General features: G+C 39.7%; 1 protein-coding gene across 1 annotated transcript; it reads right to left on the bottom strand.

Moving 5' to 3' along the window:
• Positions 1-19: 19 nt before the first annotated feature.
• TWF1 (twinfilin actin binding protein 1) lies at positions 20-18,085 on the bottom strand. The gene is made up of 9 exons (XM_069852003.1): positions 18,002-18,085; positions 14,369-14,446; positions 11,707-11,885; positions 10,344-10,439; positions 7,706-7,814; positions 4,451-4,572; positions 4,107-4,257; positions 3,591-3,712; positions 20-3,226 (listed from the first exon to the last, which is right to left on the bottom strand). Exons 1-9 carry the CDS (start codon positions 18,024-18,026, stop codon positions 3,056-3,058), a joined length of 1,053 nt encoding a protein of 350 aa, XP_069708104.1. The 5' UTR covers positions 18,027-18,085; the 3' UTR covers positions 20-3,055.
• Between the last annotated feature and the right edge of the window lie 252 nt (positions 18,086-18,337).

Consider the following 18,337-nt stretch of genomic DNA (forward strand, 5'->3'; position numbering starts at 1 on the left):
GATTCAGACAACATAAAAATAAAGCATCAATCTTTATTTATAAAGTAAATTACAAAATAGATAAGGTAAAGTCAGTTAATTTTAGCATCTGAAGGTGGTTTTCATTGAATACGTACACATCGTAAATCAAGTTTCTTTTATCCATGTGTTTCTCCCAAGTAATCGAGCAATTACCACCTTGATTAGTTTTACAAACCTCTGATAGGAGTGTTTTAAAACATCGAATTCTCCTACCTTGCAACATAAACATTGAAAAATAATTAGCTGTCATGTTAATTAACAACTATTTAATAGCTTGTGAGTTAACTGCAAGCAGCTGCATTGCTTCTGGGCTTTATGAAGGCCAACAACAATTTTGAATAGATGCTTTCAATTGCTAAATAACCAGAGACAGTGAATGAATAACTTTGATTAATGCCCTCATTTTATGCTGGCTTTGAACATTCATTAACAGTAGTAGTGTTACGTGAGGCACCAACACAGGAGTGAATGTGATGGGATCTCTCAAAAAGATCAGATGCTTCTTATTGCTTTGTCAGGAAAATAGCTACAAGAGGCCTAGAGAGGCAGTCGGCAGTGCAAGACTTCACACAAGTCTCTTTTAGGGGAAAGGTGAAGGGGAAATAAGCTCAGGATGTTATTCTCTGCTGGCTGGTTGGGGGTTTGTACACTCACATAGAATATTTTCAAGTAAAATAACTTAAAGTGTGTGGTTTGGGCTGAACTCTATAGCAGCTCATTATAAACTCCCTGGCACAATCACTTAACCATCTCTCACTATCCTCCAGCCTAAGCTTTGTACCTCTTCTCCTCCTCTACCTAGGGTAGGATTAGGGAAATAAAAAGCCAAAATACAACATGCACATAATCATATAAAGTTAAACTGTTTGTTATTTGAAATATTTGTTAATGAAAAGCTGAACTTCTTTACTGGCTCTAATGAGCATGAAAATGTATGTGCACTCTTGGTATGGCTGACAGGGGTAGGAATACTAAATTCAAACAAAAAAACCTCTAGTGGTAATTTTTAACTGCTACACTCAAAGGTTTTCCTTTAAAATCCCCAAAACCAACTTAAAAAAACCCCAAACCTAACCTACACTCCAAAGTGAATCAGATGTGCCTAAAAGATTCAGAGTTCAACCCAAAATACATTTAATTACAGTGCCCAGTGAGCTGCACGCATGTTAGCCGTGTTTAAAAAATGATGACGCTTGCCTGACAGGACATAGAAGGAAGATTCCCAAGAACAGCTCCTTGCCATAGAGGGATGCAGCAAGAGGCAGAAAAAGAACACAGAAGCTAAGAGCAAGGAGGAGATTAGCTGAGGATGAAGAGCTAGTGAACTGGATTGATGTAGTGTGTAAGATTAAATGAGAAAAAGCTGAGGTGTCAAATTTCTACTGTGTATAAAAAAACCCACAGTAAAACCAACAACTATTGCAATCTTCACATTATATAGTGCAATTTCAGACATCAGTAACAAGCTAGTATCTCCAAACAAAATAATATGTAAGATAAAGCAAATTTTATCAAGAACTAGTAGTGTCTAAGCACCCTTTTGCTACGAAACTAGGTGAAAATCTATCCTCCACTAGGTAAACAAGTGATTTGGCTATACGATCTGTACATCCAGCACCTATGATTCTATGCAGTGAACCAGACTTGCAACGCCCACGTGACTTCTTTAAAGAACAAGAAAACCCCACAAAGTTCACATACAAGACTCTAAAATGCAAGTCCCCACTGGGGAATATAATCTATCCACTGGTATTTGCCTCATTACACAACTTTAAATATTTAAGGTCATCCAATACTTGATTTCCAATCTAATTCTTCTTCAATTAAATTACTAAAATCATCTATTTTTCCTCTACCTTTTGAACACATTACCCATGTTCAATTAAGTTTAGACTACTCTGTCTGATTTTATTATTTTGAGAAGAGAAGGAGAGGGAGCGGGTGGAGAAACAAAATCCTAACCAGGTGCTGCCAGCAGTTATTCAAAACCTAGTTGGATTTTGTTACAGATTTAAGTTACTATTAAAGTTCAGACATTTAGGAAAAGTCACTTTCAGAATAACTTGAAAGTTAAAATTGCAGTTGACATTGCAAACGCACCGGGATCTCAAGAATAACTGACTGTTAGGAAGCAAGCGTATTTGAATTTTTACAGAATTTTCAGTTTTAGATCTAAGTGTACAGACAATCAATTATTTATTAGAAACTTTAAGCATATTGCTTTGAAAGCAGCTCCATATACTCTTCTGAGTATACTAACTCATGCACTTTTAATCAGCTTCTACTTGGTCATTCAGTACTTTATATGTAAGGCTTATGAGTGGTATAGAAGTCTGGAAAAGCTATAGTGGTCTTAAGTCAGATTTCTTTAAAAGACAATTCCATTAAATTAGTTGTAAATTTGAAATGACCATGCTTTTGCGTCGGAAAACATCTAGCTATTCCTGAACACTTACATTAACTGATGGATAACTGATTTTAGTATATCTTTTCTATTAAACAAAACAAAACAAAGCCCAATAATGCAGCATGTCAAAACCAGAACAACTTCTGTTGTACTACTGTCTGTAAGAGCTACAAGGAAAAATAAAGATTTACCTGGACGATGCTACATAGTCCTTCAGCTCTTCTCACATGGAAAAACTTGGGTTTCAATAGGCTACTCATAGGAATATAGATTTGTTATCTATGCATATAGCTGCATCTTACAGAATATACATAGGCTTAATAGTCTTAAGTCTGCAAAGTTTATGATCACATGTACAGCTACTAAATAATGGATTCTCATTTAAAATAAATGGGTACTAGCTTAGTTTTCCTCTTCTAGCTTTAAAATCATTAGGTCTTCCACATGTCATAAAACATGGTCAACAAATATAATCATGTAATAATATAAAAAGTGTTGAGGTCAGGAGAGTCAAAAGAGCCTTTTCTTTTCCCTAGCATCTATGAATGGAATGATTTCAGTTCATTGCCAAAAGCCAGAATTTCATTTCTTACTGTAAAACCTCCTAACAAACGCAAGCAACAGTTTCTAATCACTAGGTGTTTCAGTCTCTGCTGGACCTCTAATCAGTCTTCGTATTCCCCTCTTCCCCGCAGGACCTTTTGGTTTAGCAAAACTTTGTTTGTGAGCATGTTGTTTTGGATGAACCTCTTCATAAAGAAAGTCAGCAGTTAACTCATCACCATTATCTATTTCAATCTGGGAAAGGAAAAAACCAAACATTTATCATATTCATCTTAAACACATATTTAAAAACATTTCAAAGTTTACCTGAAGCTCTAAATACTAAATTAAAACCATATGTGCAATAATGTTCAGATTGTAGCATAAAATGTTCTCCTACTGATGCCTAATAGCCTAGCAAGTTCAGATCATATTTCTGAGAATCCACTACACTCTTGCCAATATTATGTATGATTTGACTTAAATTATTTTTCCTGAAACTTCCCCTCTCCCAAGCTTTAGCACAGTCTACATGTTAATAGTAATAAGACAGTTGTACTAAGACTTTAAGAAGGGAACAGAGGGACAGAGAAAATACTAGTATTCCCAGTGTACTTACCTTTCTAATTATCTGCATCCACAACTGTCTTTCTACAATTTCTAACAGTGGACTTTTGCAACTAGAGTAGAGCATTCGTTCTCGTATACTGCAGGTATACCCAGGCATAGAGTAGATGAAAACTGCAAAAAAAACCAAACAAACCCACAAATCAGACCATAACTACACTCCCATCAAAACCTGTACTATAAAATCATTTACACAAGAGAAGCAAATCAACTACGTAGCCTAAAACAGAGAAACATCTTTCCTGCTTCGAGTGTTTGGAGAAGGGCCAGTATCTTCATGTTTTCACATGGCAACTAATTTATGGATGTTCATAATCAAAAGGAATAGCTCACTACTATCTAAACATAAGGACTCTTCAGAAGTAAGTTTCACAACCAAATGACTATGAAATTTATGATCATGATGACAGACGGATTACTTTTATGACACATCTTTTTCTCTGTCTCAGAATTACTAATGTACTTGAAACAAGCCAATTAAATTTCATGCTGGGAAATCTTCTCATACCTATGGATTCCAAATAGTCTCCTTCATGGGCATGCTTGTACAGGAAAAAGTGGTAACGTGCAGCATCCTTCGGAATTCTTTTTGGCAAGTCCTTAATTTCAGTATGAAGTGTGTTGGCCAAAATAATAGTTTCATTTTTCATATCAATTTGCTGTTAACAAAAGAAACCTGAATGTAGTTAATGCACAGAAAGCAAACCAGAGAACATGACAGGATGGAAAAAAATTGAATTAATCTAATACAGAATGGTGATTTATTACTGTACATCATCACATATTGTTTAATGTGCAGGTAATCTATTTGATACTCACTATTAAAAAATAATTAGAGTGTTTTATACTTGCCAGTTGTACATAGTTGAGTTTCTTATTTTTCAATTTCTCCAAAGCCTGAATAGCTTCTTTAGCAATGGGGAATGCTACTCCTTGCAATGTTTGATGCTTGGTGTCTACACCAACATCCGTCTGTACCTGGAACACAAGTCAGTTAGGATGTAAACAGAAACCTTTGCAAGCATTTGTTTGGTTTCATACAATAACCAACAATGCATTGTTGTAAGGTTACAGAGTTAGCTGTTCTGAGAATAAACTGGCCTAAAACATCATCCCCATACAGGTGATGTGTGCTTGTTAACCTGAAAACAGTTCCATATGTCTGAAACAGCTAGCTTTGCAGAACCAACAGAATCGTTACAGGGCAAAGTGGCTCAAGTGTCAGTGAAGAAGCTCCAAGTTAAATTCTGGAAGAAAGATGCAGCAAGCCAGGAGAAAAATTTTGTATCAAAACATACAAATGTCATTTCTAGAGAGTCAAAATTTTCAGAGGAAAAGACAAATTATATCTTATGAGACCAACTGATCTTCTTGAAAGGAAAGCAAAGCCACTTCCCTCCCTCCTGCTTCAACACGCTACCCCAAAAAAGGCCATACCAAAAAGAAAGCAAATAAACCACAACAAACAAAATCTTAATTTTTTCCTTCTAGAAGGTCTAACACAAAGTAAAAACATCCAGTGTAACAGTAAGCTAGACAATTATTCATTGCTCAAACTGTACAAAATGGAAAGAGTGAGTCTTAGATCTATCAACTAGAAGATATTTAGCTTTAATTAAAAAGAAATGCTAATAAAATATGAAATGCATCAATAAAAATAAACAAAAATACTTGGGGCAATGCTAAATTTTACTCCACATTTTAAGGAACAGCTTGTCAAAAACAATAAAAGAGGAGAAGAAAGCAGGTGGAAGAGCTTACTTTCATATTAGGATTGATAAATTTATGAAGAATGCTATGTAAAAAATATTGGTAAATATATCTGCACAAAAGCCTGATGAATAAACGCTAAAAAGGCATCCCACAAATAATAAACCGTACCAAAATATAAACCATATTAAAATACCGGTATAAAGAAAACAAACATAAAACCAAACTGTGATGCGTGGGGACAGGCAAGGGAGGAGAGTAACCTAGCATAACTCCAGAATTAATTAAAAAGAACAAAATCTACTTGTCCGCACTGCAACATATTTCAGACCATTAAAGAAAAACACTGAAATCACTTAAAAATTTTTATATCTATACCATAAGATTTGTTAGTGATGGCTACTAGAGGGTGGATAAAATGGCAGATGATACTGACTGTGATTAAATGTAAACTAACATACACAGGAGAGAATAAAATAACCTCCTCTCTTCTACCTGTATGATGATGGGGTTGAGCTAGCAATTACCATTCAGGAGCAAGACCTTGCAGGTCACACTCAATATCTCTGAAAATATAAGCCCAGTGGCCAATCTTGGCAAAAACCCCTAAACAAAAGCAAAAAACCCCAATGCTCCCCATCCACAAACGAAATGTTATGAACTGTTAGAAAAAGATAAGAGACCGGAAGACATCATTATGCATTGTAGACTCTCCTCTGGGCCTCCTCTAACAGGTCCATGTCTTTCCTATACTGAGGACTCCAGAACTGGACACAATACTCCAAGCAGGGCCTCAGAGTGGACTGTGGGGGCAGAATACAGTTGTCCTCCTGGGATACGGCTGCGTTATCAAAGGGACGGAGGAAGCTGAGGAATGACTTAATGACTTTTCTCTGCCTTCCCCACACAATCTGTAGGGATATCAGAATAAACTAGTAGATAGCAGGCAGCAGTTCTTTATATAGTACTTTGTCAACCTCTGGAATACACAGCTCTAGTATCTGTGGCCAACAGAAACTTTAGGTGGATTTAGAAAAAAGACATGACTAGATGATGGATGAAAAAGCCATGCAGAACAACTATAATAGTAAGACATCATCTCTTGCTTAGGAAGATTCCCACCTACAAACACTGAGGCAACAGGAGAGGATTAAAGGGAATTGTCATTGCCTTCTTTCCCTGCTCTTACGTCCTTCCTAGATTTTTGCTGTTGTTTACTCAGGTACTTAACAGCAGATTAGGTGATCCTTTGATCTGACACAGTGAAATACTTCTTAGGATAATTTTCAAGAAATATATATACAGAAAACTCAAATTATTATTTATTTGTTTAAAATCAGAAAGCTTTTAGTTTTCTGAGTCTCATTACAGGCTTCATAATGGTAGAAACAATGAAGAGAAATTACATAAGTTAATGTAGTGCAAGATGCTTCAAATCAAGCCAAATTAGCAGCAACTTATAGTTTATGTATCTTACAAAAGCACGGTAATCACTGCTGAAGCTTCATAATAGCACATAAAATTTTAGTCTGCTTGAATCAGCTGCTAAACACAATGTATGCAGTGCATAAGAGAATACTAATACCAGAAGTGATCATCAATACCGCTAAAATTTTGCGTTCATTAGTGGGTTTTTTTTTAAGCTGTTAAAAGTAAAATGCAGCGTTACACTTCTACACTGGATTAATCAAAATAATACCTGTTTTGGGTTTCAGTTTTATTTTATTGGAATTACAGTCACTTCCCTTTAGTCTTAAAAACAAGTACACTGGTGCTGGAAGCTAAGTACATTTTCTCTAGGAATAAGGCTGCTGAAATACCCTTGGCAGTCATTCACAGCAACAGGTGCTGCTTTGTGTTTTCTCTACAATTTCTGCCACCTTGGGAAATATGTGTGGGCAATCACAGAATGGCTGAGGTTGGACGGCACCTCCAGAGGTCATCTCCTCCAACAACCCTGCTCAATCACAGCTACCTGGAACTAGTTATCCGGGTTTCTGTTCAGACAGCTTTTGAATATCTCCAAGATGGAGCCTGCACAATCTCTCTGGGCAAACTGTGACACTGCTCCGTCACCCTTCACAATGAAGCATACCCAGTGATATTAAAAGCATGTTAGGGGCCAAAGTCACAACAATTAAGTTCTGCAGTTGCAAGATCTCTGACTCACGGACACCAGGACTTGCAAACTCATCAAGATCACACCACTTCAACTCCAGCCATCATCATCCTGCAGTCTCAACTCACTGAGAAGTAAATTTATATTCTCTTCCAAACAAATTTTCTAGAACTTTCCATTTTCTGCTCTGCCATTTTTTACCCTGGATAGACTTTTCCCTTACAATACATTTGGAACTCTGTCCCCAGTTTCCCGCCCATGCTCAAAGACATTTATAGGTACCTCATTAATCTTAATTTGTCGAAGTTCTTCTTCTGCTGCAGTCAAAGGGGCAGGGGATGACTGTGATATCAAATATTTTTTATATCCATTCAGTGAAACATCATCCTGGAAGTACAATATCAATGTTAAACATTTTTTGATAATAAAAGTTTTCTTCAAAGATGTTCTACACAGCACAAAAAGCAGTTACCTCCTATATAGTTACAGTCATTTTATTTGGCGAGATTACAAGTATAAGTGCCTTTGGAAATTCATCTCATCATCTTGTACAGCAGGGTTCACGGGGCGGCTCTTGTACCCAATTGCACCATGGGCCGTGCTTCCACAATCAGCCCCCAACTTCCTTGCTAACTCAAAAATTAGCATTGATTAAGTGTATATGAAATTAAGCCTGCTTGGACAAAACTTCATAGAATTGCCACAATTCCAATAAATAATAATAATCCCCCCCCATTTTCTTATAAAATTTGCATACTTAGACTAGTATCTTATTGGTACTTTTCTATGTAAAAAAACAGGAGACAGAAATGCCACCTCAGGACAAAGAGCGAGCACATGATATTGCCAGCAGTTTAGGACACAATGTCACAGGAGTAATGAATTCTGATAACCACTTGGGGGGAATTCATTGATACTCAAATGTCAGCTGTGGTCCCCTCCAAAGAAGCTGACATCAGAGGCAAATATTGTAGTGGTTTTATTATTAAGGTGATTACTAAGAAAAGTGCGGGACTTTATGTAATCATATGAATGTAATTTTATACTCAAGTTCCAAGGAAAAAAGAGAAAGCTCCTTCTTAGCTCTTCCCTTTCCAAAAGAGACAGACCTTGCCAAATACAATTGCCAGTGCCAATATTCCATTATGCCCTGTTTCAGCAGCCCAGAGTTATCAAGCATAAAATACATGTGAACTAGCAGGTGGGCCCATAGCCAAGTTCCACCAGGATAACAGAGCTGGTTGCAACTAAACCATCCTTCAATCTAACAAAATAAAGGCAGAGTAAGCCACTGGATGCTGACAATCAAGATTCTGACTGAGGTTTGTGACTTGAATACCTCAAAGGAGCTGCAATTTTCACACAGATGAACATTAGAGGCCAGTTATAACTAAGAACTTTTTAAAGTCACTGAAACCAACCATTTAGAGATATATTAAGCTGTACAATAATGTAAAGCAAGTTTCACTGACTCCATCCTCTAAGTGCCCCAAGCACATTCTGAAAGAACAGTAATATACCAATTCAATGCTCATTCCTTACAATTGCAACAGAAGCTCAGACTTGGGCTCTAAGTTGTAGAACTAGACACAAATTCTACATATTACACAGACTGCTAATGGTTTGGTGGCGAGAGATCAGTTAACTGAATGAGCAAGAAAAAAACCAAAATGGCATCTACCAGTAAACCCTTTTAGCGAACAGTTTTCTACTTTTCAAGAATACAGCCTCACCAGAGAGATTTGTTAGTGTGTTAGTTAGGATAATTATGCCTCCATCAGAGGTTGATGCTAAATATCACAAACTATTTACTTGTTGAGCAGCAGAATTATTAGCCTCGTTATGGACTTATATGTCCACCACAATGGTTCATGTCTCTTCTACAGCTTTGTCCCCACTACAATCTCCTCTGTTCTTTCTCAAATCTCCAACTCTTTCCTTCATCACCAGCTGCCTGGGTCAATAGTGGTGGTGCTTTGGTTCAGATTTCTGCCTACAATGAACTAACTAACAGGCCAAATGGAAGGTAACTGCTGAAGTCTCTCCCTGTTTGGTGAGGGAGGAAAAGGAAAGGATAATTTGGATCCTTAAGTAATCATCAGTTTTCATGAAAGCTATAGGAATTCTGTATCTTCAAGAACTCTAGCTCATATTTCTTTAAAACTGGCAATGGATTAAGAAGTCAAGACTGCCTGATGTCTGCCCGACAAACAGGCAGACATCACAACCACGTAACCACTTATTTCCCAAAGAAATCAAGGTAACACAATAGCCTCATATTTCCCTACACACACAGTATTTGCAGGCTTTTTCAACAACTTAGAAACCTGTTAGATTTCATACATGCACCTTACAATTATCACAAGTGAACAATCAAATATTAGTATTTTTATTGAGTAAATCAGGAGCTACTAAAATTCTGATAAGTTAAGATGGCAGCCATGGACTTCGAGTTTCATTTTATGGTCGCATTCTAGAACAGACAGTTTCTTGTCCATGGTTTAAGATAAAAACATTTGTTTTGAGATGTTGATGGCTTACACATCGCTGTTCTAAGCCCATTTCTGATTCAGAACCATATATCCAAAATAGCTTGTGTATACAATTGACCTGAAAGTTACTGCACTACAGCTTTTAGAGGATTCACAACCATGCAGTGAGATAGATACTCCTAGTAATCCTAGATTATTCCATTTTCATAACCATTTGAAGCAAAGATTTCTTAGCCTGAAGTAAATATACTTACTTGTTCAAATGACAGCAATTGCAGATTAACATTAGAATAATATACATAGCTTTTAACTCTTTTTTCTTTAATCAAAAAAGAGCAGAAATACCCAAAATTCATACCAGTAACACCAGCTACTACATTTAGTACTTAAAGTCAGCACATTGACTTTAAAAAGAAAAACATACCTGTACTGTTCCAAATACTTCATCCTTAATATGGCCACCTCCAAATTCTTTCTTAAGTGTGGCTCGGGTGGCTGCATACAACATTTTTTGACGAACCTATCATGTAATAAAACAGACATTGGTTTGGGTTCTTTTTTTTTTTTTACCCTTCAATTCAGTGCACACACAGAATCTAGTAAGTTGGTGTAGCAAGTCCATTAACAAATACCTTTCTTGACCAAATATTTTAAGTGTTGAAAATGTATTATGAAGTTGTAATTCTTAATAAAATCCATGGACTGAGCTCTGGATGATGATACTCACACACACTATTAAATTTCCAAGATCATGATCCCATGCATTATTGTCAAAGTAATTCCAAAACTGAAGTGCACTTTTAATAAGAGTATGAGCTTTTTTCTAAGTGGAGGAAAAAAAAAAGTCAACATGATCTTTACTGATTTTAAATGGGAAAAAACACAACCATTTAGATCATTTGCCACTGGTCTGTGTACAAATGGATATAATAGAGAAAGAGCAGATGGCAAATAACGCGGAATTATTATTTTTGATTTGATAGTGACTCCACATAGTTTTCATTCAACTACAGAGTGGGAAAATGAAATTTTCTGGGGGCAGAACTCATGATGTTTGCTGCCCGTCAACTTGTGCCTAGCAGTCACTTACTCCTCTCTCTCTAGTCTCATTTTCCCATCTTATTTCACCGTCATGTCATCCTCACCACAATACCTCACCTTTTTCACCTGATCTCTTCTATGCACTGTCACTCCTGGTGTCTTACTATTTCCTAACTGCTAGTGAAAGTAGGAGGAATATTGGAATAGCTTTACTTTCTATCTTCCTTCATCTCACACTCCCAGAACAAGCATGCAGTATCCCAGCTCCTCCTAGAAATTCTTAACTCTAACTACTGACTAAGAAGCAGTATATTCTGTGGCAGGTCACAGATCTACAAGTGCCAGCTGGGCAGCCAGCAAGCAATACAGAATGAACAGCTTGAGCTCACACTATAATCCTTCTGTCTATGATAACACCCATGGAGATTTCTGTCCTACATACTTCCATGAATTTTCACAAAACATGACAGAAAGATGGACAAACAAACAGGGAATAAAGATTGTCCTGTCTCCTCCAGTCAGGCTAGAATTAAATTGGATCAGCTGCACTCCCTCTAGACCCACTGATATTGCTCCTCCATCAGCTTCAATAAAGATGTTTTCTCCATTTTCTTGGGGAAAAATCAAGGGAAGGTAGGGGGATGCTTCATTCCTCAAATCCCTTTTCCTTCATATCTAGAATTCGGATCAACTGGCACTGTTAAAAAGCCATTAACAACACAAATTCTCTGATGAAAGTTACTTACAGGAGAATGATCAGGTGACCATGCAATGAAGATCCACTCATATCCTTGAGCATTCTGAGAATCTAATCTGTATAATATATAACATGGTTGCTTGTCTTCAAGTAGCGGAAGGACAAAGGAATCATAATCTTTTTCCCATGATCCAACTGGCCTCCTAGAGGATCCCACAACAAGCTGCTCTAAAACCAATAAGCAAAGCTACATGTTAGCAACAATACACTTAATACTGTTTTTCAAAATCAGTAATTACAATTACAGTTAATCAGACACTTCATAAGTATGTCCACAAGAATGGTAGTCAAGTACAGTCTGTGAAAGCAGGTTAATTCCTACCAAACTTGCGCATGTTCAAACACTAACTTAAAGAAACCCAAATAACAATAGTTGAGAAGTAATGTGCTGGTTGTCATCAAGTTCTTTGATCTGAAGGGATGAGACTGATGTTATTGTTTTCAGCATAATGTACACAGAAGGGGAATAAAAACTGCCTTCTGTCAGTCAGTTTATTTTTAAATTGGAATATTTAAGTAGAAAAAAAGATAACAGTGAGCCTTTAAACTTTAGAATTAGAATTATTGATATTCCTGCTATATCATATTAGTGTTTGTACTCATTGTAAGGAGTCAGTAATTCAGTTATTCAGTGAAGATTTTGGAATGAATACACTTCCACTAATCACTTTAACTTGACTATGTAAGCAGATAAACTTCCTTCTAATGCAGCTTCATAACTATCGTCTCTTTGAAGGACTGAAGTTGTTTATTATGTATAATTGGCTTAAGTCCGTACAGAATTCTTCAGATGATTTAATTATGTCAACAGCTGTAGGAACAAGATTTTTCTCTTATTTATAAATCACATCTCAGCTTCCAAATTAAAGTATTAGTATAACATCTTTCAAAGCATGCATCAGCTTCCCAGTAAACAGAAGCCCCCACAATCAAAACAGAAATACCTTGTTTAAATGGGATCGTACAACAGTTCAAGGACCATCATAGTAGATAGTATACAAAATACTTTTTGAGAGTCTAGGGCCTAACTTCTAAAACTGCAGACAGAAGTACAACAGTATACAAATGCCCCCAGCAAAGCTTTCAGAGCAAGGCACTGCACCCCAGTAAGTCACAGACCACGAACAGCTCAGGGAGAGGGTGTTTGGCCCTTCTCTGAATTAGATGCAAAGTAGCTGAAGTTGTACACCTAGACCAGAGCATTCAGAACATACTTGCCAATTCTGAGCTCTAGGCGGCTTTATACTCACTTGGATTTAAGACAGAAAAATACAGTCAGAGGAATTCTATTGCCCAGCAGAAAATCTCTTCTCTTATTAACTCAGATAACAGAACTCAATCTGACTATTATCTAGTGACTAAGGGCAGTTGCTGAAAGCTCCGGCAGACAAACATGGCAATTGTGCCTCTTCCAGTATTCTGGGAGTTTTAGAGGTTTCTTTTGAACTGTAGAAAATAGTATCAAAGGCTGGATTCTGCTTCTACATAGAGACAAAATACACATACACACACACAAAGGAAAAAAAACCAGACAGGGAACGTCGTCAATTTGTATCTTACTTCCAGGTTTAATTTCATATTAAAAAGTAGCATACACACAAAAGCACACTGTTTTACCTTGCATAATGGGAAAAAAAAATAATTAAATGGTGTGCCAGCATTTGCTAGCTTGGGCTAAGAAGACTTTACTACAGTGACCTGCCTATAACATTACTATTGCCATTTCTTTAAGGAAAGCAATATTAAAAGGTCAGACGACTTCCTAAGAAAAGCAAACACAAAGAAGGTAACAGTTGGTTATTTACCTAACAATAAAAGTATCTCTGCGTATGTACACATGCATACACGTATCTTTCTCCAGCTAACAGGTATTTCAGCGTACTGTAAATTAATGAACTCTAGGAAGAGCACAGTCGGACATTTGATGTACTTGAAAAGATGGACTAAACTATGAAGTGTCATACACTCAACCAGCATTGCTATTAAAAAGTAATTATGCATTCTGTCCTGCAATCTTTGCAGCCTTTATTGCTTGTCAAGAATTGCAAAGATCAAACTCAAGTTCTGCAAGGAATTATTTGATTTTATCTTTACACACATATGTGAGATTTAAGGAACAGGTTTAGCTTTGAAAATTTGTAAAAAGTTACGACTTTGAAAGATATTTTCTACTTAGCTAGATTACTACTAAAACATCTGCTTTAACAGGACTTTCTACATGCAGCTGATCCCAGCATAAAAGACAGGTAACACTTATACTCCACCTAAAGTGACCAGCTGCTGTGTAAGAATCTAATGGAAGTAACCGAAGTGCCAAAACACAACAGAGGTTTGGATTTTTTTTCCTCTATTCTTTCTTTTGAAAGGAGATAAGAGTAAGCTCATTTACATTATCTTCATTAAATACATAGCAGTTCTTGGTAAAATAGGAAATGACAATTGGAAGAAAAATTCAAATGCAAAAATACAGTAGCATCACCAAAACTTAATCTTACCTACTATATATTAAAGACCTTAGTTATATTAAGTTTTGAAGAGTTTTGGTTTTTAAACAATTGTAAAAGTAGGTCACTAAACCAACTAGGAAAATATCTAAAAGAATCAAAGGAAAATATTAAACGTTAATATTAAAATATTAAAATTTGACTAACCATTGTCAATGACTATTTTTAAAAGCCGGTATTGTCCATTTCTGGCTCCAACAAAGGTGTCTTTAACACTTCCACTAGCTGAAAAATAAAATAAGAGTAACCAAATTAACATGTTTCACTTCCCTAGGACAAAAAGTATTCATGAAAGTAAGAACAACACTGGAAAAGCGTCCAACTGGCCCTTCACTACAAAGCTGGACTGAAAAAGTAATACTGGAGGGCTGTTCCCTCCATGCTGCATACTGTTCCAGACACAAAAAGATGACAGGCAACATCACAAAACAGCCCTGCTTTCTAGCACACCATGTGATTTTCAACATTGCGAAAATCAAAGGTGACATCACATCACCACTCTCAAGTTTCAGAGTTAACACAGCAACACAATAAAAATGTAACACATCTCAAATTACAATAGCCTCATGAAGTCTGCAGGCTTCAAACAAACTTTCAGACAGAAATTTTATGCCTGCCAGGAAGACGTTATAACTTGTCCGGTCTTTCTTGAGGACAACTCTCTGAATAGTACCAGTAAAGGCTGCCACTCATTGCTCCTCTCATTTCTTATCTCCTTGTATGTATCTTGATTACATTGTTCAAACCCAGACCTATCGCAACAGGACAACTTTGTAATGAATTTACAAAGAAGTAAGTGAAAATATTTTAAAATGTCCATAATTCGCATTGACACCACACTGCAAACGTGATAGACTTACTACTCTTAGCACACTGAAGAACTGCGCTCGAGTCATGTGAAGATGATTCTTAATCTCAGCTGCTCTGCTAAATAATCCGAGTGCAAATCAGTTTAATTATACCATAGACAGGGGGGCTGTACAGCTTTTGTTGAGGAACATTTATTGCAAGCTGGTCCTTTAAGTAATCCCACAGCATAGTACTAGCAAAACAAACATCAAACCAGGAACAAATAAAATGGATTATTTGCAGCCAGGTTGAGGCCAACTGAATAGATGGTCAGATGGTATCCAGGAACATTACTGCCCATACACAAAACATTTTAAATTTATCGAGTTACCAGTGCAATCCCAGCTTCATCCCAGTTAGCATCTTCCCACTAATCAGTGCAGACCCCAGTAATTTACTGCCAGCTTTTCTAATTGTCTCTTCATCAGTCCTCAACATTCCATTCAGTACACAAACACTGAGAGCTAGACCTATTTGTTCCCCTAGGACTTCTTTTTTACCTCTTCTTGTCTATTATCTTTTTGTTCTTCATTCTCCTGTTTCAACCCTACACACCAAACCAAGACCAAAATACACTAGTCGCTGCACCAACACCGTGACAGTTCCTCAAGTAACATTTTGAGACAAAACGTTTGAGAAACTATCTCACTATCAAGTGATCTATGCTTCCCCCCACAAATGTTTTAAAATTCACAACAGTGATATTATTTTCTAATTAAACTTTCTGCATAGCAGAGACTTATGAACTTAAAATTTTGATTTATTTCACAACTATTTCACAAAGAATATTATTATAAGCTTATTCAGAAGACTGTGAACATATTATCATAGAATCATAGAATAGTTTGAGTTGGAAGTGATCTTAAAGATCATCTAGTTCCAACCTCCCTGCCATGGCAGGGCCACTTCCCACCAGACCAGACTGCCCAACCTGGCCTTGAACACCTCCAGGGATGGGGCATCCACAGCTTCCCCAGGCAACCTGTGCCAGCGCCGCACCACTCTCATGGTGAAGAAATTCTTCCTTATGTCTACTGTAAATCTATCTATATTCTAGCATATTTTCATAAGCCTAATCCATTCGTCTACTTCCTACACTGTTTATCTGCACTGGCAGATAAATGGACTTGTTTGAAAGTCCCGTCCTTTTAGCAACTGCCTGGTACACATCACTGTCCCCATGACTTCATTTCTGTTTCCAGAAAAGAGCAGTCCATGCTGCCAAATCTTGCAATTGTTTATGAGCGACAGTAGCCTGTTTGTAGCTAAAGCCAGCAATGGCACAACAAGTGCTATTCCTCTTCCAAATTACAGAAGCAGATGCTTTGCTGCAAACAGGACCCTTGATTAGTGCCTGACGAAGCAGGATCCGTGCAGGAAAGCTGCCAACTTCTACACAGCTCTCCTCAGAGGACAAAAGATTCTCAAAGACATGAAGGAGAGCAGCAGAAGAGGCTTAGCCACTCTTCTTGCTTGCGGTAAGCAACAGGATATTCTTCTGCTCCTCCCTCCAGCGCTGCCAGGAGAGAGAACAAGGGAATGAAGAGCCACCAGTTTTCCCGAGTCTGGAAAAGCAGCTATCCCAGGGGCACCTCTAGCCTGAGGAGTGCCGAGGAGCTTAAAACAAGAGGCAGCAAAACAGACCAAAAGACTGGCATGTGGAGGAAGGAAAAGAGAGGCGAAAGGGTGCAGACCAAATGCAGATGATGGACAAAAAAGGGAACAGCAGAGCAATCAAGAGCGGCCGCGGTTGGGACAAAAGTCACCTTGAACAATAAATATGGGAGAGCAAGCAAAGTACAGGGTGCAAGACGCCGAACCGGCAGATTGCAGAAACAGAGACAGCAAAACCTGACCCCCCTAATCCTGCAGTATAATCCCTGCTTAGCGACGCTGGGTCGGGGGGGACCCGGTAAGACTGAGAAACAACACGCTGTCCCTTCCAGCTGCTGCTCGCACCCTCCAAGGCCTGGAAAAAACGCAGGGAGGGGGGGAAGGCTCTCCAGCCTCTTCCCCCTTTTTGGCCTCCAGTGATGATTTTTTTAGCGGGTTTCCCTGCTCCGGGGCTCCCGCTGCCGCCCCAGCCCAGCCCCGCGGCGGCTCCCACCGGCCAGATAAAGCGGATAAAGCCGGGGAGGCTCCGCTGAGCGGCAGGACGAGCTCTGCGCTCGCCCCAGGGGAGCCGCGGCCGCCCCCGCTCAACAAAGGGCCCCGACTGCGAGAAAATCCCGCACCGGAGGGGCGGCTCGGCTGCCTCCCCACAGCCCCGGCCCGGGAAAGGCGCGGCGGGGACAGAGGGAGCGGAGGGGGGGAGAGAGGGGAGGGGAGAGAGAAGGGAGAGACGGGAGGGGGGGGAGAAGGCGGGGAGAAGGGGAGAGGGGGGGAGAAGGGGGGGAGAAGGGGAGAAGGGGAGAAGGGGGGGGAGAAGAGGAGATGGGGGAGAAGGGGGGGAGAAGGGGAGAGGGGGGAGAAGGGGAGGGGGGAGAGAAGGGGAGAGAGGGGACGGGAGGAGAGAGGGAACGGAGATAGGGAGAAAGAGAGAGGAGGGGGGAGAGAGGAGAAGAATGGGGGAGAGGAGAGAGGGAGAAGGTGGGAGAGGAGAGGGGAAGAAGGGGAGAGAGGGAGCGGAGAAGAGGAAAGGAGAGGGAGAGAAAGGGAGAAGGAGGAGGAGAGGGAGAAAGAGGGAAGGGGGAGGGAGAGGGGAATGGAGGGGGGTGAGAGGGAGAAGGAAGGGGGAGAAGGAAGGTGGAGAAGGGGAAGCAGGAGGGGGGGAGAGGAGGAGGGGGGGAGGGAAGGGGCGAGAAGGGGAGAGGAGAGGGGACAAGGAGAAGGAAGGGGAGCAGGAGGGGAGAGAAAGGGACAAGGGGTGAGAGAGAAGGAGAGGGAGGGGGAGGGCGGCTGTCAGGACGGGCCGGTGGGCGCAGCGGGTACCTTGAATGCCGGTCTGGTGGGACATGTCGCTCGGCGGCACCCGGGGCAGCCCGGCCCCCGCCTGCCCGGCCCCCGCCCCCCGCGCGCGCGTCACGCGCACCGCCCCCCAGCGGCGGGGGGGGGAAAAGAGGGGGGGATAACGTGGGGGAGCGAGCGCGGCGCTTTCAGGGCCCCGCCGGGACTGCGGGGGCGTCGCCGCCGCCCTCCCCACCGGCGGCGCCGCAGCCGCGTCCTCTTGACGGCGAAAATACCCGCAAATAAACTCCCCGAGGCTCGTTCTGGAGCTTTAGAAAGCAAGCAGCCCCTGTCCGGCCTGGGCAGCGCGGGGGAGCCATC

The sequence above is a fragment of the Phaenicophaeus curvirostris genome, chromosome 1 (assembly GCF_032191515.1).
Source record: "Phaenicophaeus curvirostris isolate KB17595 chromosome 1, BPBGC_Pcur_1.0, whole genome shotgun sequence".
In the NCBI taxonomy this organism is placed as follows: domain Eukaryota; kingdom Metazoa; phylum Chordata; class Aves; order Cuculiformes; family Cuculidae; genus Phaenicophaeus; species Phaenicophaeus curvirostris.